Raw genomic sequence first — 23671 nt, 5'->3', positions numbered from 1 at the left:
TCACATTCATAGGTTCAAAAGACTAAAATAACATCAGTAAACACTATACACGGACAAACGTGGCAACACATTTCTTTTTTTTTTATTTACAGCCTTTTGAACATCGTGTGCATGTTTGTGGTTTCTCTGTGTGTTTTGTAGGCGTTGAACGAGCAGAGCGGATGTTGATGATGAGAAGGAAAGGTTAAAAGTAACAGGCTGAGTCTCATATGTGACATTCTATTTCAAAATGTAGTTGACAATGACACTCAAGAAAATGTAGCAAAAGTATTAAAAGTCACAATCAGTTCAAGACTGACTCTTGCTGGGGATGTTAAACTAAACGAGGGTTGGGATGCAGCCGATATCAAGATTTTAAAAGATATATTCTAAAAATGAAATTCTATGCTTAAAGGTTCATGCCTGTTTGAAAACACTCGAATGCTCCACTCTCATCATCCGGTCAACTTTACTCCTTCTTTTTGAAAACTTGGACTGAATACACATCGATGCCTCACTACTTTTCGTGAAAACCAACGTAGTTGTTTACTTTTTCGCTTAATTTTGGTGACTTACCAGTCTAATACACTTTGACTACATGTGTGCCTAAGCTTTCCAGCTTTAGCCACTATTGTTTAACTAATAAACAAATCGACATAAAGTTGTCTACCGTCCGAAAATGATGCCGACTTTCGAAAGAAATTCTCAAAACTACAACTAATTGAAGAAATGCATTCGTAAATCTCCCAATGCTGATGTGTATTGATCCAAGTACTGTAAAACAGTTTATACCATGTTGTGTTAAAAGTGCATGTGGTGGATGGATGTGACAAAATACATACATCTTCAGTGACTTGACGATCAGGGAACTGCCAGAAACGTGATTGATTAGTGGAGGGAGTGGGGCATGCATGACACAAAGCCAGACAGAACATCCATTGAGATTTGGACATGCTAATGTGCTTTAAATGTACACACAAGACATATAAATAAGAATGTAGCAAAGAAAAACAAAAACAAAAAAAGCTATCTTGGTTTAGTTTTTAGGGGAAAGAAACTATTTAGCCATTTTAAAGTTTTTTTTTTTTTTTTTTTTTAACTCTGTACTGTACTATACGGCCAATTTGTAGATTTTAGGTGAGACTATCATTTTTGAAAATATCTCGATTGCCAAAGCTATAGATAAACTATCAATATAGGGCATTTTATTCCCCAGTTCCACACAGCTCTAATGTTGTTAAAACATATATTACAAACAAATCAGTGAGCCACATTGTTTGCAAACACTGAAATGTACCTTCGCTACATGCACAAACTTAGGGCTGGGCGATATGGGAAAAAAGTCATATCACGATATTTTTTTTTATATATAAGTCGATATCGATATGTATCGGGTCCATAACTTTGAACTGCACTTGAACCCTTTATTTTCCACTGCTTATTGGTAGCATGTGTTTTGCAATACAATAAGCTACTGCGTTTGTAACATCACAGTGTCTCTTAGATTTTTTTTTGTCATACGGCGCTGGATAAAGCAGACACTGTGTTCTCCTGTTGCTGCTGCACAGGTGTTGTTATTGGGGGGCTTGTTCCGGGGCTGTGTTTGTAAAAAGTTTGCGTTCTCCGTGCTCAAACGGGTGGCGCTGCTTCTTGTGATGGAAAAAGCGGTATTCCCCGTCTTTGACGGAACATGTGCTCAACATAGTTTGCAGTGCACACTACTCTGTTTCGTGTCGGACTTAAAAAAAAACTAAATACCTCCACACCACTGAACTTTTCGGGCCTTTCTTATCAACACTGTCATCCCTTACGCCTTGGGCTGTGTCTTCCGTCGTTTCCTTTGAGGGAGCACTCATTTTCTTTTTTTATACGGCTGCAGCAGCACAAACAAACACAGCAGGACTCACTGCTGGCATGGCTCCATTCCAGCCACGTGATTGGTTCAGCGCGGTGCAACTCTCGTTGTCACTGGCTGTTCGTATTGTCTGTCAAAAGATGGACGAATGTAATCTATCGAAACGTAGATCGACCATGTTTCATATCGCTATCGAGGAAAAGTTGTTCATCGATAGCTATCGTTTTATCGCCCAGCCCAACACAAACTGTAGTTTATATTGTACTTATTCTTACAGTAAAAAATAAAAATAACAAAAATAAAACCATCCCTGTTTTATCTACTTTTGATAAAGTAAAAAATACTGTTGTACTAAAGTGGTATGGTTTTTAATTGAGATAACATATATGTAAGAGGTTTTCTAAAAAATTTCAACTGGGAAAAAAAAGGCTTGGAGCCGAGGACTACCCCATGGGTGAGAAATCAAAGAGTTGATAAATCTTTCCATCTTTCCATCTTTATGTGGACTTTAAAGATTGTGAAAAAATGAAGAAAATCACAAGCCTTTCTCATGTGGCTTAATACAAAAAAGGCCTTCCTGAGGTTGTCTAATTCCAGTGTAATTCGCCAAGTTTGATGAAATATACTTTTTTTCACTGATGCGGAGACTTCGAAGGAAAAAAACCTTTATTGAGTTTTATGTCTGTATCACATGACAGGTGATCGGAGCCGTTTCTGGCAACACATTTATAGAACAGCACAACAGTTATTTGATTATGTTCTCTGTTTTCACACTTTGCACCACGGTTAGCTTTAGTTTTTCATATCCAACTAAAATAGGGTTATAGACTCTAGTTGGCCGATCATTATTATCATTATTATCATTCCTACTATCGGTATCATTATTTGGAGTCGGATTATTAGTTTCTGTGTACTGGAGATATTATTGTTAATTGTATTATATAAGATATTATGACGATACTACAGCTACATATTTTAAAAAGAATTAGTAGCAAGGTCCTACAGCTTTTCAGGATAATTTCATGCCATTCTTATACCTACCTAAAGGTATGAACGCACTGCCTTTGAAATTCTTATGGTTAGTTTGTCGTAAAAGTTAGTATTATGATCTTGGCTAAAAAGTACTTTCTGTTAGTACTGTAGATATAGAAGTGATGCCTACTGGAACTCACACATTGTCTTTTGAAGGGTATGAACTTGCCCTCCACCTCAACCCAGCGCTTGTTGAGCTGGAATTGGCAGGGTTCCACTAGATTGGCGGCTCCAGCCTTCGAGAGCTGATTGGCTAAGCCCTGCACCTCCTTAAGCTCCTCCTTCTTCTTCTCGAACTCTGAGCCAATTTCCTATTGGACAAAATCAACCGGGAAGGTCACCTGCAATTGGCTGGGACCCGAGTGGGTTAATGACATTCAGATTTGCGAGTGTGCTTGAAAACACATCCACACACAAACACCTACTTACACAGGGACAATGAAGACATAATTCAAACAAAAACGAGTGCAAAAAAAAAAAAAAAAAAAATCATCTCCTGACTGTCACACACTCAAACAAAAAAATCAACACATTAATCCAAGGAACAAGATATAATTTTTGTCTGTGTAAAACATAAACATACACAAAAAAAAATGTATGTTGTATATCCAGACTGTATGATGCTCCCTGACAATCCACTTAAAATAGGAATACGGCGCTGTACGTATGAGGCACATAATGCCTTAAGACTTTATTTACACAAAGAAGGAGTACAGTCACTGATTTATACAGAGAGGTAAGTGGTGTGTGCGAACTGAGAAGTTGAATTGAGAGTCTCAAAAGAAGCAGGTAACTGGAAAAGCTGAGAATAAGATGGATGACCAGGTAGATATACAGACATTGTGAAATCTCAGTTGTGGCAATGACAGGCGAGTCTGAGGTAAGTAGGTGACACCGCTGCTTAGCGAAATGTCATAGTGATCATCTGAAAGTGAAAAACATATACAAAGTCAGAGGGGGTGGCAGAAAAACAGATGAGGCCTGAAACTTCTCTCAAACAGTTCCTCGATTAGATTCCTCCTAATTTATTTGGACAGTTCTGAGCTATGTATCATTGCTGAATCAGCATTAAAAGTCCAATACATCACGAAAGGGGAAACTGTTTTAACTGATAAAATGTATGAATACAAAGTAAGTCTGTGAAATACTGAATACAACAGTTTGTTGACTAAATATCATATTATCTATATATATATATATATATATATGAATGTATATTAATTAAGATTCTTATGAGTTCATGGAAGGTTTCTTTTAAAGAGTTAATTTCATGGAACTTTTCAGTCGGCGAGTTTTATTTTTTCAAAATAAAATATCTCACAACCACCAACTTGCGAGTCAGTTCAGAAAAAGCGACAGGAAGTATTTAGCAGTACTTGATTACACAATAATATGGTCTCTGCTTGCGTTTCTTGGAAAACTGAAATTAAAAAATTGGCTTCATATGGAAGGGGACAATAAAGGGAATAAAGGGAAAATAATTCATGTTGGTTTCCTGTGCGTACAAGAAAGTATCTGGTGCTCACGAGAAAGTGATTCCCATGGAGTTGGCCAGATGTTTTCAGCTGTTCCTGAATGAAAGTAGTAACCTAGTGTATCCCCTGCCCCGAAACAGATCATATGACTTCAAAACTCATTTTAAGTGTCTTTTGGAGATAATACGATGTTGACGCCGGGCAAGCAAAGCTGCAATATCTTTATAAGCGAATCCAAGGTGAAAATACAGCTCAATTAAGCCACGTATTGTCATTTCTACGTAGCTGACTGAAATGAATGGTCTTCTGTGTGGAAAGGATATTCCATGCAAATCAGTTTCTCGTGAGCACGACATATTTTCTCGTGCGCGTGAGAAATATTTTTTTCCCTTTAGTGTCCCCTTACGGGCTCCGTTGATAATTTAAAAAAAAAAAAAATAATAATAAATATTGCTGTCTCAAAGGCAAACTTTGATGTAGACAAAAGCGTCTAATTCAGTCAAAATCTCATCTTTAATTATTTAAACATATAGTCATGCTTTTGAGGACCAACTATTTGGAATTAAACATTATTTATCCTAACTGTTTATCTTAACTGCAAAAAGCCTCAACAAATGTCATTTATCTATAAGCTGCAGATGGGGGAGAAAGGAGCAATACAAAGGAACAAAACATTTCTCAACACCATTAATATGTGCATGAAAAGCAGAGCATGACACACATTAAACAGAAAAAAAATGGAACAGAAGTCGTGAGCTTAAGAGGTAGGTTTTAATAAAGTGAAAAAGAAACTTGGTCAAGGTGTGAAATATCATGGAGAAAGTGGGAATGATAGAAAAATGAAGTATGTGCCTGTGAGGTCTGTGTGGTTGAGCTTTCACCTTGACTCTCTCTCCTTCGGGGGGATCGGGTAGTTGGTCCACGCTGCGTTGAATGTCGTCCAGCCAGGCCAACAGATCATGTGACCTCCTTTTGTACTGGTACCACTGTGGAGCGATGGCCAATGCCTTTCTGTTCCTCTGTATACGAAGGTCCTACGTACACACACACACACACACACACACACACACACACACACACACACACACACACACACACACACACACAGAGTTGTACACTTTTTTTTTTTAATTTTTCAACAGTGATTGTCCTGCTATCTTTCACCTTCCTGCTGTTAAACATCAAATTGATTAAAGCGCATTACTTTTACCGAATTAAAGCAAAAATACAAGGTATCATTATGCAAAACCTTAGTAAAAAAAAAGGAACAAAAATCGAAGGTTACTTCTTTCCTACAATACATGTCTTAATATCTTATGCCACAACTCTGTTTGTTTCAGTCTGTTAGTGCCTTACCTTAACGGTGTTGTACTTGCCGTTGAGCTGGTTGTGTTTAACTCGGATCTGCTCTCGCTTGTTTTGATCTGGTACTCTCTTTTGCAGATTCTCTCCTTTCAACAGCAAATCCTTCACTGCATCTTCCTCACAATTCTACACACACACACACACACACACACACACACACATAACACGTTGTTTGTAAGCGCACACAGAATAAATCGAAACAGCTTGAGTGCTCCTTTGTGCGAAAGGGAGAAACCTTGTTTTCCTGGAAGTCCTCTTCCTTCAGATTTTCTCCCTGTTTTGCTTCTTCCTCCAAGAGCTCCAACCAGACCTGTGCTTGACTGTGGTATTGCTCCAGCTCCCTGTCTGATGCTGCCGTCTGTCACAAACACAGTGGGTTTTAAATGCATTTGGCCTAAAATCTTATAGTCTGATTTGTAGAATTAAAGTCAATACAATGAGTCTGATATCAGAGCCGGCCCAACGCATATGCCAACTACGCGGTCGCTTGAACATTTGAACATTTTGCACACCATTGCACATCTGAAAGAAATTAAACTATTTAACGTGTTTTACTATAAATGCAGTCTCCAGCATGCTGATGTTACTTTCAAATAGTTAAATTAATGAGCCATACTTATACATCACTCTTTATGTAGAAGTTAATGAAACCATATTTATGAGTTTGCTATCCCTTTAAGGTTAAAAACAAGAATGACACCTGTATAATGTAAGATGATTACAAATAATGCTAATGATTGTGGGTCCGTTACACACATAACAGTGTAGCCTATGGAATAATGAGGCATCTGGAGCTGAGGTGATGGTAGGGGGGCCCCAAATGAAATTCTGCTTAAGGCCCCATTAAGGCTTGGGCCGGCCCTGTCTGATATAGATGACCATTTTCTTTTCAAAGCAGTCTCTGACCCTCCTTTTGGAAAGGGAACCACTCTGTCAGCTAAGCCACAGCTGCCAAATTCAGACTTTACATTAAGACTACCAAACAAGTATTTATAAATAACGGTATTCAAATATTGACTACCAGTCCAGAGGCAATGCGTTCAGAGATGATGTCGAATCTCTGGTTGAGCTGCTCCACCTTCGGTCCCACCTGGGCTTGACAATTCTCACCCCTGGTTGACATGAGCTCTTGAGCCAAAGCTCTCACCTCCTCCATTTTCTCTTTGGTCAGCTCCAGCTCTGCACGCAACACCTGCAGGAAAAAAAAAAGAAATATATATATATATAGATATATATAGATTATTTATATAGTCATATATAGGGATGGGAATTCGAGAACCGGCTCCCAGTAGATGTCACTCTTGCCTGCATTCAAAACCTCAGAGCCCTGTTGTAATAATGTTGGCGACATACTGTATGAATAATTTCCATCAGAAATTAGCATTTAGTTGACGAGGACTGCAAGAGTGAGGGTGAGTTAGATATATAGAGAGTTATATACTGTATATACTATATATATAGTTATATACTATAGTTGTAGTATAAAACCGGATGAGAATCGATAAGAGAATCGACAAGGAACCGAATCGATAAGCGATATCGATAATGGAGCCGGAATTGCTAAATTCTTAATGATTCCCATCCCTAGTTTGTATACACCTTTCCAAAAAATTTAACTAATTGTTAACTACATCTCTTTTTGGCCTAGTTTGGAGTATTAATTCAATTTTCAAGAGAAACAGAAAAATAGAGTAAGAATAAAAAGATAAATAAAAAAACAGAGAAATGAATGGCATACAAAAGAAGCAGTTAGTCTGTAAAGAAAACAAACCTTCAGCACAGCATCATTGGGTCCCTGACTGTCAATATCATCCATCTTTTTTTCTGCTCTGTGGATCCATCCATTCACTTCCTCTATCTCTCCATCTAACTTCTGCATCTGTTGCTGGTAGTCCTATAAGAGAGAGAAAGTCGTTGGGACTTCTCTGGTCTTCTAAACAGTTACACCGTTGTTTTAAGCGTTGGGTTTTTTTCTAAAGCTTTTCGAAATGATTTTTTGCACGATTAAGAAAAATAACTCCAGACATGTTAATGCTGATTTAAATCGTCTTTCTGACCAGCAGCAGATTGAGCCACTCCTCTGCTCTGGATGTGACCGCGATCCAGTTGCAGCGTAACAGGCTGACTTTGTCATCCACCAGGCCCCCGTGGCCCCGCAGCACAGCCTTGAGGGCATCTCCAAGGTCCACCACTGCTTGTAGCTGTGGATGACGTCGCTCTATCTCCCCATGGATGGACTAATGGGACGAGATAGGGATAACATAAGATGAGATAAGATAAGATAGTCCTGCATTTGTTCCACAGTGAGGGGATTCACAATGTTACAGAAGCAAGGAGAGTAAGATAGAAAAGATTGGCATGTACATAACTTTATGCTTGTGAATGTGCTCTATTGGTTATGGAGAAATAATAAAAAAAAACAAGATACCATATTCAATATGGAACATTCAAGCTTCCGAACATCACATCAATTAATGTTTATTAATCAATTGTATGCCAATTGATTTGATGCAACCCTTTTTTCTGAACTGGATTAAATTAAATTCAGTTAAGTTCAATTAAGTTTAATTCAGTTAAATTCAATTCAAGAATACTTTATTATCTATCAAAGGGAAATCATTAGGGATGCGCCAATACCGATACTGGTACTGATACCATGTGCGTGTACTCGTTCTCAGTATTCCTTAAAGTGTTCAGATACTACAGAACCGACACCAGTGTGACAGGAGCTTAGTTTTCCTGCAATGTGCTTGTGAAAGCTAAAATGTTAAAACAATATGTGGCAATAAGGGTAGTTTTATATTACTAAAATGCACAAAGTGCAGCGGTATTTGGGTTGAATATGCCTAAAGAAAATAAAACGTGTTTAATTGTAAGAACTGTAATGGCCATGATTAGTACTCATAACGGTACTCGGTATCGGCAAGTACTAAAAGGTAAGTACTTGTACTCGGTTTAAAAAAATGTGTTATCATTGCGTCCCTAGAAATTATATTGCTGTTGCAAAAAATAATACTCAAGATATGCTATTGTTATAGATACATAACCAAATTAAACAAAATAAAAGTCAGCTAATAAACATACAGATGTGTGGCAGAAATCCTCAGAGATTATCATGAGTGGGCTCATTTGTTTCTGAAGCTCGGTCACAATTTATTTGCTAAGTACACACACGGTGTTGGCGTGTAACACAGGTGAACTCCCTCAGTTGACAACATGGACAGGAAGACAAAGTAAACGGTTCAATATCCGGAAAGAAGAGACACTCCTTCTCGGTGAAAAGGTCCACGTTTACGCCATTCGTTGTTAACACGCGCTGTAATCGCTGCCTTCTTCACTGTTACCCCTCCATCTGCAGTCTATGTCTGTCCATGTAGTCTGAAAGTTGAGTGAAGAGGTTCTGGAGCCACATCTCGGAAAAAGAACCCATCCTCTTCGACTCATCAGAATTTGGAATCTTATTCTTTGTATTTCTTGGGCATTGGAAAGCGGTTTTCCCAGTTAGGACACAGTTAGGCCTCATAAAAAGGTGTAAAAAAGAAAAGTGCCAAGCAGAAATAGTTCCAGCAGTACAACATCAGAACTGTCGTGGGAAAAACGTTTTAAAAGTCTGTGTTCTCAAAGAAGAAAGCTCATAACAAAAATCGAAAGAAGATGCAAAGAAAGACACAATTCTACACTTAATTAAAAGGATAAATATGGAAGTTTTTCTGTGCCATCAGAGTTTGAATACGAATTTCTAATATTGAATTGTTACAGCATCAAATCAGACTTTGAATTTGAAAAACCAAGTGTAAAAAAAAAATCAATTTCTAAAAACAAAAATCAGTGTAAAGTCTGATTTTGATGCTGTAAAAATTCAATATTAGAAATTCGTGTTCAAACTGGCACAGAAAAACTTCCATAGATAAACAACACTGATAAAAGTATAAAAATCTCCATTTGCCCTCACACATTTAAACACCTAAACTCCAGATGGCCACCCACTTCAGTGTCACGATAATGCCAGCATTGTACCTGTGCCCATGCAACCTCAGCCTCCAGGTCGCTGGGCATGCCTTCCACAGCAGAGCGCTTGGTCAGCTCCGCATCGGTTGCAGCGAGCCACTCCGTCAGCCCATTCAGCTCCTTCCGTAACTTCCTCGACAACTTCAGACTTTTCTCCAGCTCCACTTTACTTTCCGTCACCTGCAAACATCTCACATTAATATGATTGACATCTCTATGTAAAAAAGTTCAGTCTTGCATGATCATGTCCGTGTGCGGGGTTTTTTTTGTGCTTACTAACCTGCGCTCCAAGCTGGTTATAAAGCAGTTTCAGGGCAGTGACTCTGTCATCTAGATCTTTGGGTTGCTCAGTCTGCTGCCTTTGGACAACCTGTCTCCCTGTTTTAATCACGCTCTCTACCTCCCCTTTCACTTCACTCAACACCTTGTACAGCTTCTGTTAAGACATAAAGAAAAAGCGGCGCCGTGAAGCTGAATTCTCTTCAATCGATTCAGCGATCTCGCCTGTGATGCAGTTACCCACCATGCACTGCTCTAGTTGGGACTGCACCACGTCTTGCTCCACGCTGCGGATGTCCAGCAACGCCACGTGACTTTTGACCCCAGCCAGCACGCGCTCGCACTCGGCCAGCTGAGAGTCAAAGTTGGCTGGCTTCTGAAAGAGACGGAACTTTGTCCACACGTCTGTCAGCATTTTCTGGGAAATGGGAACAAGTGTCGTAAAAAGAGTGTTACTCTCGTCTGAAATCCCATTAAGACAAAGCTCAGCACAAATGCACTACATACTAATTGATCTATTACTTTATAGATCTGCCCATTTCTAGCTGCCCCCCCGAGTGTATACCTGAGTTAAGTCCACTTGTGAGATTATACCCTGTGAAGCCTCCTTGTCCTCGTTCCTCTTCTTCATGTCCATTAGGGTCGCCTCGTGGCCACTCAGCTCTGTCTGGATTTTCTGTGAGGCACACATATGAGTTTACTTTTACACGAATCCTAAATGAACTAATAACAATCAAATTATTGCTCTTATAACAATCAGCGATAAAGAAAACAGATAACAGAACTGTTGAAAAGTGGTGAAATGAACACGGTGCGTCTGTGAATAAAAGTAAAACCAATTTCACTTTAAATGGATTGCAGATGTTCTTTCCCCGTCTGACCACAAGGGGGTAGGATGTATCAAGGAGAGACAAAAGGCAGCTTTAACCTAAAACTATATCCTGCCCCCCCACCCACACCCTACCTTTTTTAAAGGCCTTGTAATCACAGCTGCTCATCCACAGCACTTATCTTACCATTCTCCCCTCTGCTCCTGTATATCTCGTGGATAAGCAAGAGATAGAGAAACATCTACCTCGAACATACACTCACACACACGCAGGTGCTTTATGTCCCATTTCCATTTATCCCTTCATCAAAGCAGGTCATTACGTCACGATATATAGTCTGGTCAGTCTTAAGGATGTAGGCGTGTCGGAGACGAAAAGAAAAAAAGGCACAGGGAGGCGTGTAGAAGAAGATTTTAGAGAAAAAGAAACAACTGGGCAGGGTCAGCGTGTGTGTGACTGTACGTTTCTGCTGTCGGTATCTCAATCTTATTCAGTAGAGGAAAACCTACAGCTTTGATTGTTCTGACAGAGATGCACGAAGATGTGCACACATCCATCCTGGTTTTTAAAAGCTAAGAGCTGACGAGAAGAAAATCTGGGGATAAACATATGGAGAAAGGCATTATGTATCCTGTAACCCTGTATAAATTACATGGGTGCTGTATGACTGTGTGAATGAACGGGACTTCCTATTGTAAAAGTGCTTTGAATGGTCATTTGGACTAGAAAAAGAGACTGTTTACCATATGACCATGGCAAAAGAATTCAGTTTCAGTAAGAAAACACGAGGCATATAACAGATTGTGGACCCAGTCTTCAAAAGTGTCGCATGATGAAGTGTAAGTGAACAGTGCGAGAAAATCTTATGCTCGGGCTACCTGAGCCTCCTGTGGTATCTGCTGGGCATCTATGTGATCAGCCAGGTATGCAGTGAGATGGCGGTCCGTGTTGGCCAGTGACTCCTGGATGTTTCTGAGTGTCTTGTCATTCTCTTGGGTCCACTGTAAACTCTTCTCCAGTTCCTTCTGCTTCAGCGCCGCCTGTGGAATCAAGAGACACGGTACACATTGTGAGCATACAGCAAAGCTGCGCATAATAAAGGAAACGGCTTCTCGAAAGACATATTAAAGATGTTTTCATGGATTCCTACATTCAGTTTTCCAACTCGTGTAAATAAACGAATCCAGCATGTATGATATACCAAAATATTTAAACAAAATGTAGAACGGCACATACACACACACACACACACACAGTAGACGACTACGCTTCGGCACAAACGTAAGATTATACACAAGAATAAACTCCATACAAATAACTCTCCATTAAATGACACTATCCCTCTGATCCTACCCTCTTAAAGGCTGGACTCCGGACTTTGTCTCTCATCTTGTCCCCGTGCGAGCCACCACATCAAAGCCACCTTTGTCAATAAAAATACCAATAACCAAGGATTTTCCAACCCCTGTCGTCGGCGATTAAAATAAACAGCAACGTTCCTTTCACTCTGGTCCCTGGTGACTGGCTGTCTACCAGATTAGCTTCTGAACAGACTAATTACATCATACGGGAATCTGTGTGAGCTTGTGTGCATGAGACTGAGTGTGTGTGTGTGTGTGGTTACAAGTGAGTATGCTAATCTCACACAGAAGGATAATGCCTCTAAGTATAGCCTTGAGCCCCTTGAGCTAAACACAATGTTCCTCTGATGTCAGTGATTGATTTGCACTTCTATGTACAAGTTCCTACATACTTGTGTCTCAGTTTATGATATATAATAAGAAGCAGGGGCTCGTAACACACACACACACACACACACACACACACACACACACACACACACCACAGCCCATATCAAACCTGCTATTCTTAGGCAAAGTCCTAGAAAAAGTTGTATACCAACAGCTTAGTGACTTTCTCCTGTCTAACAATGCTTTTGATACTTTCCAATCAGGCTTTAGGCCCCACCACAGCACTGAGACAGCTCTGATCAAGGTGACAAACGATATCCGCCTGAACACAGATGCAAGTAAAGTCACAGTCTTAGTTCTGCTGTACCTGAGTGCTGCCTTTGACACAGTTGACCATGCAATCTTATTACAGAGGTTAGAAGACTGGGTGGGAATCTCTGGTCGTGCTTTAAACTGATTCAAGTCCTATCTGGAGGACAGGAAATATTTTGTTGAAATTGGTAACTGTGTCTCAGACCAAATGGCTATGACCTGTGGGGTTCCCCAGGGGTCAATCCTGGGACCCCTATTGTTCAATCTGTACATCCTTCCATTAGTCAGCTAATATGCTGCTATAATGTGTCCTACCACAACTATGCAGATGACACTCAGATTTACGTGTCACTGACGGCAGGAGAACACGGGCCTGTAGATACATTGTGTCGCTGCATCGAACAGATCAGTGTGTGGATGCAGAACAATTTCCTCCAGCTAAACTCAGACAAACCTGAAATCATTGTCTGTGGCCCACAGAAACAAAGAGAAAGTGTTATCAGTCACCTTGAGACTCTCTCTCTAAAACCTAATTATCAAGTTAGAAATCTAGGGGTAATATTGGACTCAGATCTGAACTTTAACAGCCTGTAAGCTGTTAAAGTTCAGCTGCAGTACATCTAGGATGCTGCTGCTCGAGTCCTGACTAGAACCAGGAAATACCACCACATTAGTCCAGTGCTCAGGTCTCTGCACTGGCTTCCTGTCGCTCAGAGAATAGACTTTAAAACAGCTCTGCTCGGCTACAAGTCTCTTCATGGTCAAGTGCCAAAGTACATCTCTGACATGTTAGAGCCACATGAACCAACTCGGGCTCTGAGAACCTCAGGGAGGGGTCTCCTGCTGGGGCCCAGAGTCAGGACTAAACAAGGTGAGGCTGCGTTTCAGTTTGATGCTCCTAAAGTCTGGAACAGTCTTCCAGAAGATGTGAGACAGGCCTCAACTCTGACAATGTTTAAATCCAGGCTGAAAACAGTTCTATTTAGCTGTGCATATGACACCTGAAAGTATTTTATCTGAACTCTTTAATTAAATTAATTAATGATTATTCTTATGTTTTAATTATTTTATTTGCCTTCTTGTGATTTTATGTAGATGTAAAGCACATTGAATTGCCTTGTGTACGAACTGTGCTCTACAAATGAACTTACCTTGCCTATTTAAAGATAGTGTTTAAGGCACTTAACGCAGTGATTGTGAACAAATGAAAGAGCGGACTGTGTTGTTTTAACTGTCTTGTGTTGGAAGCGCCTCAGGTAAATAAAATAAATGCAAGACTATCTGTTATTATTTTAAGCTATTCAAAAAAAAAATAAATAAAAATCACAAACACATTATGTATCGTGGGCCTATCAACACTTATGCTTTAAGTGGGTAAAGTGGGACATTTGTGATGAAATTATAAAATAGGCCCTTAGCAGTCCTTCAGAGTTCACACATTAAGCTATTATACTTACTCACTTACAGTATACTTCTGTTTGGATGACCCCAATTGCTATCAGCCTTGTCAACAAGGCTAAAAAGCCTCACTGACACCGACCCCCTTCCTACACCGCAGAACTATTGCACATTACCACCACTTTGCACAGTGTAAAAATTAATCTTTCTTGTAAATATTCCACGTTGTCATTAGTTTGTGCAATGTAAACACTCATTATCATGATTACTTATTTTATGTATACTGTATATATTTGACCTTTATTTCAGTTTTACATCTATTCTTCTATTTATTTTTGAGTGTCTCATTTATTTTTCTTTACTACTGTCTTCAACAAATCACCAAAACAAATTTCTTGTATGTGAAAACCTTCTTGGCGATAGAACTTATTCTGATTCTAAAGTTTCTGCCTCTAAGTCAGATAAAATTGTTCCAGCCTCTTTAACCTCAGGTGTCTCTGAAGTTGATTCCATGCAAAGGGAGCAGCATCATTAAATCCCCTTTTGTCCAGTTCAGGACATTTTTAAATGCAGGTCTGTAGGAGGAGAAAGCAAAAGAAGAACAGCCTCATAGATAAGAACATCCCGATGATTGAGTCTATTTGTGGACCAACACGAGAAAACAACATACAGTGGTTAATCCAGGGCTGTAGTACTCGAGTCCGGTCTTGGACTCGAGTCCGGACTCGAGACCGTTTTTTTATGGTCTCGGACTCGCTAGTATTTGACTTGGACTTGTCTCGGTCTCGGCCACTGGTCTCGCCAAAAATGGTTCTTGGTCTCGACCGAGTCCAGGCGTCTTTATTTTGTTACAATATTCAAGGGAAAAGTTTGAGATTATGTGATATCAAGGGGAATGGTTATACTTACAAATCCTGGGTGTTGTGACACTATTTTTGCTTTTAGATCAACAAATAATAACCCAAAATGATTTACTTTATACTGTCATGCATACAACTTGTTCTTTTCTGTCCTGGACTCAGTCTTGACTCGGACTCGAGTCTTTTGGACTCGGTCTTGTCTTGGACTCGACCGGTCCTGGTCTTGGACTTGTCTTGGACTTGACAAAAGTGGTATTGACTACATCCCTGGGTTAATCTTAGATTTAAAATTATTTACAGAACTTTGAACTCCATGATAGGCACGTAGACATTGGGATGATGTATGCACGTAAGTAGCAGCTACAGACCTCTTTTTGGCCTTGTATGAAAGACACGACTCAATTCTTAAATAAAAAACTGATTTATTTTCTTTCTTTTCATTTTTTCTTGATTTGGAAAAAATTGCGGTCACTCTAATCTTAAAGGGGAAGTTCGCTTTTTTTTTTTAAACCTGGACCTTATTTCTGACAAAATACATTCATCTACTCACCGATAACAGTTTGGTGAAAGTCCTTCGGACGCTATTTAGATCACTCGAGATCCGCGTATATCCATAGAACGGGAGAGAACAGGGCACTGACAATACAGCCTCTAAATATGGCATTGTCTGTCTTTATTTCACTCGTTTCCGCTCTGTGGAACCTTTCACTCCTCTTTGATCACTCAATTTCTTCTTATATTGAAACATTGTAAACCCTATCACACACTTCTTGTTCTATCCTAGTACCCATTTCTGTAGATCTAAGGTGTTTCGACTCATTTTACTCTTCCAGTAGTGTGTCTAGTTCTCTAGCTTAGCATGACCACCAGCTCTCTCCCTCCATCTCCTGATTTTCTCTTGCTCCGTGTGTCAGATGTTTAGTTACTCTTCCGCCTCCTTTGGCGGTAATGGTACAATGGAGCAATGCCTGTGAGCTAGTTCAGGCAGGCAACTCGAGCTGCTCTGCTCCCATTATCAAACGTGCCCCTTCAATCTGGGCAAAATATCCTAAAATGTATAGATTTAGATTTTCTTACCCTTGCCATCAATTCATCCCATCGGGTGTTGAATGCTTCCAGTTTTTGCTGAATTAGTTCATCCAGAACTCCTCCATCCATCAGTGTCTGGGCCAGCTCCCGGATCTGGTTTCTGTTGTCATCTGGGTGTTGCAGAAGAACCTTTAGGCTCTGTATGCATAAACACAAACAGGACAAAAAGAAAAAAAAATTAAAGTTGCATTTTTTTCTGAAGGAAATCCAGACACTCTGCTCATTAGGGATGGGAATTGTTAAGAATTTAGCAATTCTGGTTCCGGAATTATCGACATCGCTTATCGATTCAGTTCCTTATTGGTTGTCTTATCAATTCTCATCCAGTTATAAAGTACAAATGGCTTTGGTTTGGTTGCAGTAACACTTTAATTTCAAGTATGCACCAACATTTTTATCAATTTTTGCCTCTGTCATTTTACTTTACCCTGCCTCGATGAAAGGTCTCTGATCCTGCCTCTGAGACTGCCTTACTCTTGCAGTCCTCGTCAACTAAATGTTAATATAAGATGGAATTGGTTCATACAGTATGTCGCTAACATTATTACAATCAACAGGACCGGGAAGTTTTACGTTGCAGGGCTCTCAAGTTTGGAATGCAGGCAAGAGTGACCGCCCCCCACTGTTGGCTACTGCGTACACTCGCCATGCTTACCTTGAAAAGGACTAGCGCGGGGTACGCTAGCTACGCTAGCTATCTTCACGTTACGTATGACAAAAGCACGTTGGGGCGAGCCCTCCTATAACCCAAAGAGATTGTATTGTAACGCCAGAAATTTGAAAAAAAAACTGATTTTACATCAGAGTCAATGGGAGCAGTAGGGGCGATTTTCAACATGTACCTCATGGAGCACGGCCTTACGCTGATTGGACAGTGACATACAGAGCAGCTGAAACCGTCTATAACTATCACAACCACCGTAACGCTGTGGAAAAATATGACAGATAAATAAAAATCCTCTTTTTTCCCTTTGGTGGTGCGTCACCCGATCGCCCTTATAAGACAAACTGACTCATGCACAAACTGGACCATAGATGTGAAAAAATTCCATTGCAGATTCGACAGTCTGCTGGCATGGTGCATGTGCCTACTCGGCAACAATTTGAACAATATGAGCATGATTGCATATGATATTAAAGCCCCTTCTACGTTGGTCAAAAAATCCACAAACACCTGCCAACACCTGGTTTTTGGATGTAATGTGCAAGCATTCAGTCCCACATCAAATGACTGCAATAGATGTGGGTTTTTACCTGTGGAACGGTTTATCTTTCCATATACACACCACTCATACTGTAGATATTTAAACTTTTGCTACAATCACACCTTTTCTCCTGCGCTTTTGTCACGAGTAGAGTATGATGTGTAAATTTGTGCTCTCACATTTTAATTTCCAGTCATTGTTTTTATATTCTTTTATCTTTTTCCTTTTTATTTGCTGTACATTTCATTGACTGTAAAGCCCTTTTGGTATCGCTATTGCGCTGTGATTGGTTTTTACTAAACATCTTTATCTGGTTTCAACTGTCTAAAACTAAGTGTTCCAGAAATTCAGAAATATTTTTTACCAATTGCAGCTGTGCTTCAAACAAGCCACTCTTGCTCTTTTTTTTTTTTTTCTAATTTAATCGTCGTAAAATTGACATTGACATGCTAACTGTAGTGCGGTCTGTAGTCTGAGAGCAGTCTCCCCTTGAGGTGAGCTCGTAGTGTAAAATAAAGTGAAAAGATGGATTTTTTGGAAATGGCTTTATAACACATTCATAATGGATGGGGAGTAACAATTGCTTCTCTAAGATAATTGCTCTTGCACAGTACTTCTTTTCCTTGGCATTCACACAGGTGAATGCTCCTGACCAGCAACCTGCCAAAACTTCTGTTTTTATAGAGGTGGTCATAAATGTATTGAGAGGAGTGCCACAAAAAAGAATAAACCTGGAAAAGAGTGAGTCTATAACCCTGTAGCTTAACCCAACCTTTGGGGTTGGAGTTGAAACGCCATCATATACCTGCATCAGTAAGGAGAACAAGTACTTCCAGACAAAGCAGGAAAGACTGTGAAGGACATCAGTTTTGATTTCTCAAAAGGGTTTAACACGATTCAGCCTGCACTTTTATGTGAGAAGGCAACTGAGAGGTTGTGTATCACAGCGGGTTGTCTAGTAGCACAGTAGCACCACAGATAACTTTTTTCTTGCTGTTTTTCTTGTAGACCTTGGATTTCCAGTACAACTTGGACTCTTTTCATCTGTAAAAATGTTCAAATAACCACTATGTATGGTTTTTCAGCACTGGACCGTACAGTACAAGAAACTGTTTTCCTTCTTTTGTGGCAAAAGGGATCTCTCGTTGAATGTATCCATTGAACAAAACTTTAGGACAACCCTAAACTGCAGCCCATCTCAGGAAAAAAGGCGTAAATGGTTGAGGGCTACAATTAACTGAGAATTCACAGAGACAAAGACTGGACTGGAAATGCAAAAGTGTTCCGACAAGGAGGGACTGGACAAACTGTTCTCTGAGAACTTTAATGTTCTTTAACGTTTGCAGCAAAAATGTTGCATATCTTGTACAAGCAGACAACATATATCTTCAGTAGGTTTCAGTAGGCTTCTTCTGCTCTGCTGCAATAAGGACAAGTACCGGACATTGACCTGTGCCCAGCAATAGATTTATACACTGATGCCACAGAAGGGGATTTCTTCTTTGAGGTGCTGCACAACCAAATGCAATTCAAATTGCATCCAGACTTCAATGTATACTTAGTTTTGTTGAACTGATAGCAATATCTCAATTCTATTATGATTTGAACCCTGAAGGGGGAGGACCCATTGTGCTGGTTTAATATTATTTTTCTCAAACTGCTGTCACATCAAACGTGGCGAAACAAATGGAAGCTGTGTGCACCAGCGTTTCAAGAAATATCAGAGCATCCGTGCACAAATGGTGGCGCTGTAATTAACTGACATTTTGAAAAAGGGCACACCCTGTTATGATCCTTTGGTTTTTGGTTATTTCCTGTTTGGTTTTGGCAATCCTGGTCCATGTTCATTTCTGTTAGTTTTCTGCTTCATGTGTCACACCTGCTTCCCTTTGCTCATCGGCTAATTACTCCTCCGTATACATTCCCCTTGGTTTCATTTCCTCCTTGCCAGATCATTGTGTGTGCTTTTTTTCCCCTCCAACTACCTCCTGGCTTGCAGTCAGATTTTGGCTGTTCTTTACTACCTGTCTTTTTGTATTTCTGTTTAGACTGAATGGACTTAAAGGTTATCAAATGCTTTATGTTCACTATCTGCCTGGCTCCTGTCTGCAGTCTGCAATTGGGTCCACTTGCACCACGGTTCCAGACACCCTCCACAGTTAAGTCTTGATTTACTTGAAATTTGACACACTGCTCAAGCTCATTATGCTCTACAAAAGCCTCCTGAAACACAAATATATGCCAAGAAATTAATTCAATAAGCTAGAAGGTGGAGCTGATAACAGTAAAAAAAAAAATTGAGCATGCCAGAGCCACAATATCAACACAGTAACGTTGATTGACTTGAAATTTGATACATCGTTTCAGCTCTTTGCACTGTCCTGTGTTTTCATTTTCCTTCAATTTACTATTAACAGTTTTTGATATATTGGACCAGCTTTTTCTCAGAGACTAAAATCTGCATCTTCCTCGTACACCCATGTAATCATGTTAAATCCATGACACTCTTACGACAATGCACAATCTCCTCTTCCCTCTAAATATACTCACACCCAGGGCCTCCTGCAGATCCTCTGCTCCTCCTTTCAAGTTTTCCGTCTCATCCAGTTTCTGCTCCAACTGGTCCAGGAAGTTGTTCTCCTGCTCTAAGTAGGACAGCAACTCGCACCAACAAGCCCACACCTCCTGCAAAACACATATACACAGAGGAGATTAAAAATTATAAAAAAAAACTAAACAAAAAAACATGACTCAACCAAATGAACTCCCATGGCTTAGATTAAAGAAATATATCTGGAGAACAGGAGAAAAAGAAAAAGAAAGTAAATCATCCCTCCCCATCCATCTATTTTCTATACCCACTTCATCCAATTTAGGGTTGAGGGGGACTGGAGCCTTTTCCTCATCGGGTGAGAGGCAGGGTGCACCCTGGCAGGTCACCAGTCCAGCGCAGAGCCACACCGAGATAAACAACCATTCACGCTCTCACTAACAACTCGGGACAAGTTAGTCACCAATCAACCTAACATGCATGTTTTTGGATGGTGGGAGGAAACCAGTAACCTGACTCACGTCTGGCTGCGTTCACCAACTACACGCGGGGGCGTCATATGTGTTTCGTCCGATTAGAAAATAATCAGAGCCAATCATTAATCGCTGGGTGGGACTTTGGATGAATGGGCGGCGTTATGGCAGCGTTATGGCCGCCCATTCATGCTCCAGAGGGCAGGAGTCAGGTAAGCTCTGAGCTACGTCACGGGTTGAGTCATTGTGAGTGGCTGCAGTGGCGTGTCAGTCAAGATGATGGACAGATTCTTCATCCAATCACATGTACGAGTTTTAGAAAAAATAGCCCCATTTGAAATCATGTCGGTTGTGGGCTCGTCCCAGATGGTATGCGAATACCAGAGGGTGGGAGTCAGGTAAGGAAACCAGAGCACCCAGAGAGAACCCACGCATACATGGGGAGAACATGCAAACTCCAAACAGACAGGCCCCAGCTGGGATTTGAACCAGCAACCCTCTTGCAGTGCGGTTACGGTGCCCGGAATGTTAATCAGTTAATTATTTATATTCACACATTCAGTGTGAATAGTATAATAGTTTTTATGAAATTCTGAAAGGGCTGCCTTGAATCAAGGCTACACGTTGGATTAACTTGTGAGCAGTTTTGAGAAAACCTGAGCTATATATTTATAGCTATATATATATATATATATATATATATATATATATATATAAATATATATATATATATACATACAATATGTTACAATATATATTATCTGTAACGAATGGGCTGCTATTTCTTACAGCGTTGTTCTAAATCAACCATCCACTCACACCGTGCTTCTTGCTCTATACATGCAGGTACTCTGCACAAAAAAATTGCCCTCAGATTGGTGGACAACTGAGCAATGGTTGCTCAATCATCAATGCTGATTCCATCCATTCATCCCTGCATCCATCCATCCATCCATCCATCCATCCATCCATCTATCCATCTGCTTAATCCTATTCAGAGTCGCCGGGGGGCTGAAGCCAATCCCATCAGCTGCCATCAGGCAAGAGGTGGGGTACACCCTGGGCAGGCTATCACAGGGCTAATACAAAGATAAACAAGACCACGATCATGCACACTCACTGCTGTGGTCAATTTAGAATGACCAAATAGCCTAACATACATGTTTTTGGACTGTCGGAGGATGATTTGAATAAGCCTGTAAATGAAACATTCAGGCTTCTTAAGATGACTCAATTTGACCTTTTATAGTTAAGCTGATAATGTGAAGGTTCCATTTAAATGGTGGAGCTTGGCAAGCCCCGTATAAACTCAAGTCATCTGTAAAATATTGCATGTACCCTCCTAAAAGCCATTCACTTTGAGGCCTCGCTGCCTGTGTGCATCTGCTGTCTTGGTCTCTGGTGGCGACTCCGCGAACATGCTGTTCATCTTCATCAAGCAGCAGTATATCTTCCGAGTCGACTCCATTTTTACTGCCAGATCATGTCAAATGTCAACAGTTGGTAACTAGGCAACTGGCTGCTCTTTCTGTGGGTTTGTTTTTACGTCACTGATTTATTCTAGGTCCTAACATTAGCCGTCTCTCTTTTGCCTTTCAGGAACCTTGTCCTGGCTGCTGGTCTATTCAGTCTGCCAGTGTGAAAAGTCAAAGAAATCCCATTACATTTCCATTTACTTACCAACTCTGTGTCTCTTTACTGTTACATGTATACTTTGTTCTAAGATATTGGCACAACATGTGAAGACATAATTGCATATCTCTAAGCCCTGTTAAGATGGAAGTACATTTTAACGTACCAAGCATGCCTTGAGACCACAGTAGAGGAAACGGAAAGAGAAAAAAGATACTCTACCTCAAGTGTTTTACATTTTCCATCCAGGCGACTACATAAGCGCTGGTAGTTGGCTGTCAGTACGTCCAGCTCTGAGCGCAAAGCATCGTGGGCCGTAGCTGGGGCCTTGCCGATGAAACTGTTCACGCTGTCAGTCAGGAGTTTGACCTTTAGTTCCTTGGAGTGGACCTCTTCCTGGGCCCTCTGACACACATATAGAGAAGGAGAATGTGATAAAATTAAAAATTTGCAAATATATCTTTCAGCAAAGGCATATTCACATGAATAGTCCGAGACAGGAACTTAACCTGAACAAGCATTTACCTCCCGACACCGATCCCTGAATGGAGGTAAAATGTGTAAAATTACAGAGTAAAGCAAACGCGGTGAAAACATTCCCCTTTCTGTCTTTGTATATAGTTTAGCCAAATTAAACAGTTAAAGTCAGCATAATTCTATATATTTGATCGCTCACTGACTGCAAGGTCCCTGATAGACAGGCTTTCCTCTAGGTCTTGGAGCTGCTCTGGTGGGACCTTTATACAGTGGGTTAGCTCTCTCCTATTTGGGTCTAAAGGCAACCCACTTATGCATTAAATCCAGTTGCTAGAGTAGGACTGAAAAAATGTGGTTGTCAGCCACTCTAACAGGGGTCGGCAACCCACGGCTCCGGAGCTGCATGCGGCTCTTTCATCCTTATGCTGCGGCTTGGGAAAATAAATGAAAAAACATCCAATTGAAGTGTATTTTATTTGTGTTAGTTCATTTTTTTCTCTCTTTTTTTGTAGTTCTAAATTGGAAGATTATTGTGATCTTGAAATATTAAAATCAAATGATATTTTATTATTTTTTGTTGCTCAAAATATGCGCCGCACTCGCCGAAAGCCGGTATATATGCCCACCAAAACCGCTGTGCGTTTATTGAGACTTTCAACCCCAGGTAGGCCAAGTATGGAGAAATGTAAGAAAAAATACAACATCTTCATTTTAGAAGTCAAAAAGCATTTGCGGCTCCCAGTGTTTTCTTCTCAGAGGAAACCGGGTTCAAATGGCTCTTTGAGTGTTAAAGGTTGCCGACCCCTGAGCTAGAAGACAGGTTCCCTTGCCTCACCAATTACATGGACCAACCTTATCATGCATCACCCACCTTACACAGCCTTGGTTCTGAATGGTACTAGTATAGATGCAGGGTGGCTCATTATCAATATTATTGTTACAATCAATATTGGTGATGGTGGTTAATGTTGATGATGATTATTTTACAGTTTAATTATTAGTAGTAGTGGCTATTGCTACTAGCATTATATTGTATTATATTGAATTATATTATATTATATTATATTATATTATATTATGTTATATTATATTATATTATATTATATTATATTATATTATATTATATTATATTATATTATATTATATTATTTTATGTATTA

At 40.0% G+C, this 23671-nt stretch overlaps 1 protein-coding gene and 1 long non-coding RNA gene across 3 annotated transcripts in view; one reads left to right on the top strand and one right to left on the bottom strand.

The window, feature by feature from the left end:
* Window positions 1-23671, top strand: part of LOC142391332 (uncharacterized) — a 397679-nt gene that overhangs the window by 86780 nt on the left and 287228 nt on the right. The window lies entirely within an intron of this gene.
* Window positions 1-23671, bottom strand: part of dmd (dystrophin) — a 215905-nt gene that overhangs the window by 79555 nt on the left and 112679 nt on the right. For both annotated transcript variants that reach the window (XM_075477434.1, XM_075477432.1), the window contains exons 31-45: window positions 22257-22439; window positions 19929-20063; window positions 16162-16311; window positions 11702-11863; window positions 10559-10669; window positions 10238-10411; window positions 9995-10150; window positions 9724-9894; window positions 7764-7943; window positions 7478-7600; window positions 6728-6898; window positions 5942-6064; window positions 5698-5832; window positions 5223-5375; window positions 3007-3177 (exon numbers count right to left, since the gene is read on the bottom strand). In XM_075477434.1, the coding sequence (XP_075333549.1) occupies window positions 3007-3177; window positions 5223-5375; window positions 5698-5832; window positions 5942-6064; window positions 6728-6898; window positions 7478-7600; window positions 7764-7943; window positions 9724-9894; window positions 9995-10150; window positions 10238-10411; window positions 10559-10669; window positions 11702-11863; window positions 16162-16311; window positions 19929-20063; window positions 22257-22439 (2298 nt within the window). The remainder of the gene's footprint in view (window positions 1-3006; window positions 3178-5222; window positions 5376-5697; window positions 5833-5941; window positions 6065-6727; window positions 6899-7477; window positions 7601-7763; window positions 7944-9723; window positions 9895-9994; window positions 10151-10237; window positions 10412-10558; window positions 10670-11701; window positions 11864-16161; window positions 16312-19928; window positions 20064-22256; window positions 22440-23671) is intronic.

The sequence above is a fragment of the Odontesthes bonariensis genome, chromosome 11 (genome assembly GCF_027942865.1).
Source record: "Odontesthes bonariensis isolate fOdoBon6 chromosome 11, fOdoBon6.hap1, whole genome shotgun sequence".
Classification (NCBI taxonomy): Eukaryota; Metazoa; Chordata; class Actinopteri; order Atheriniformes; family Atherinopsidae; genus Odontesthes; species Odontesthes bonariensis.
The sequence above is the reverse complement of the archived record's forward strand: the minus strand, read 5'-3'. Positions and strand labels throughout refer to the sequence as shown.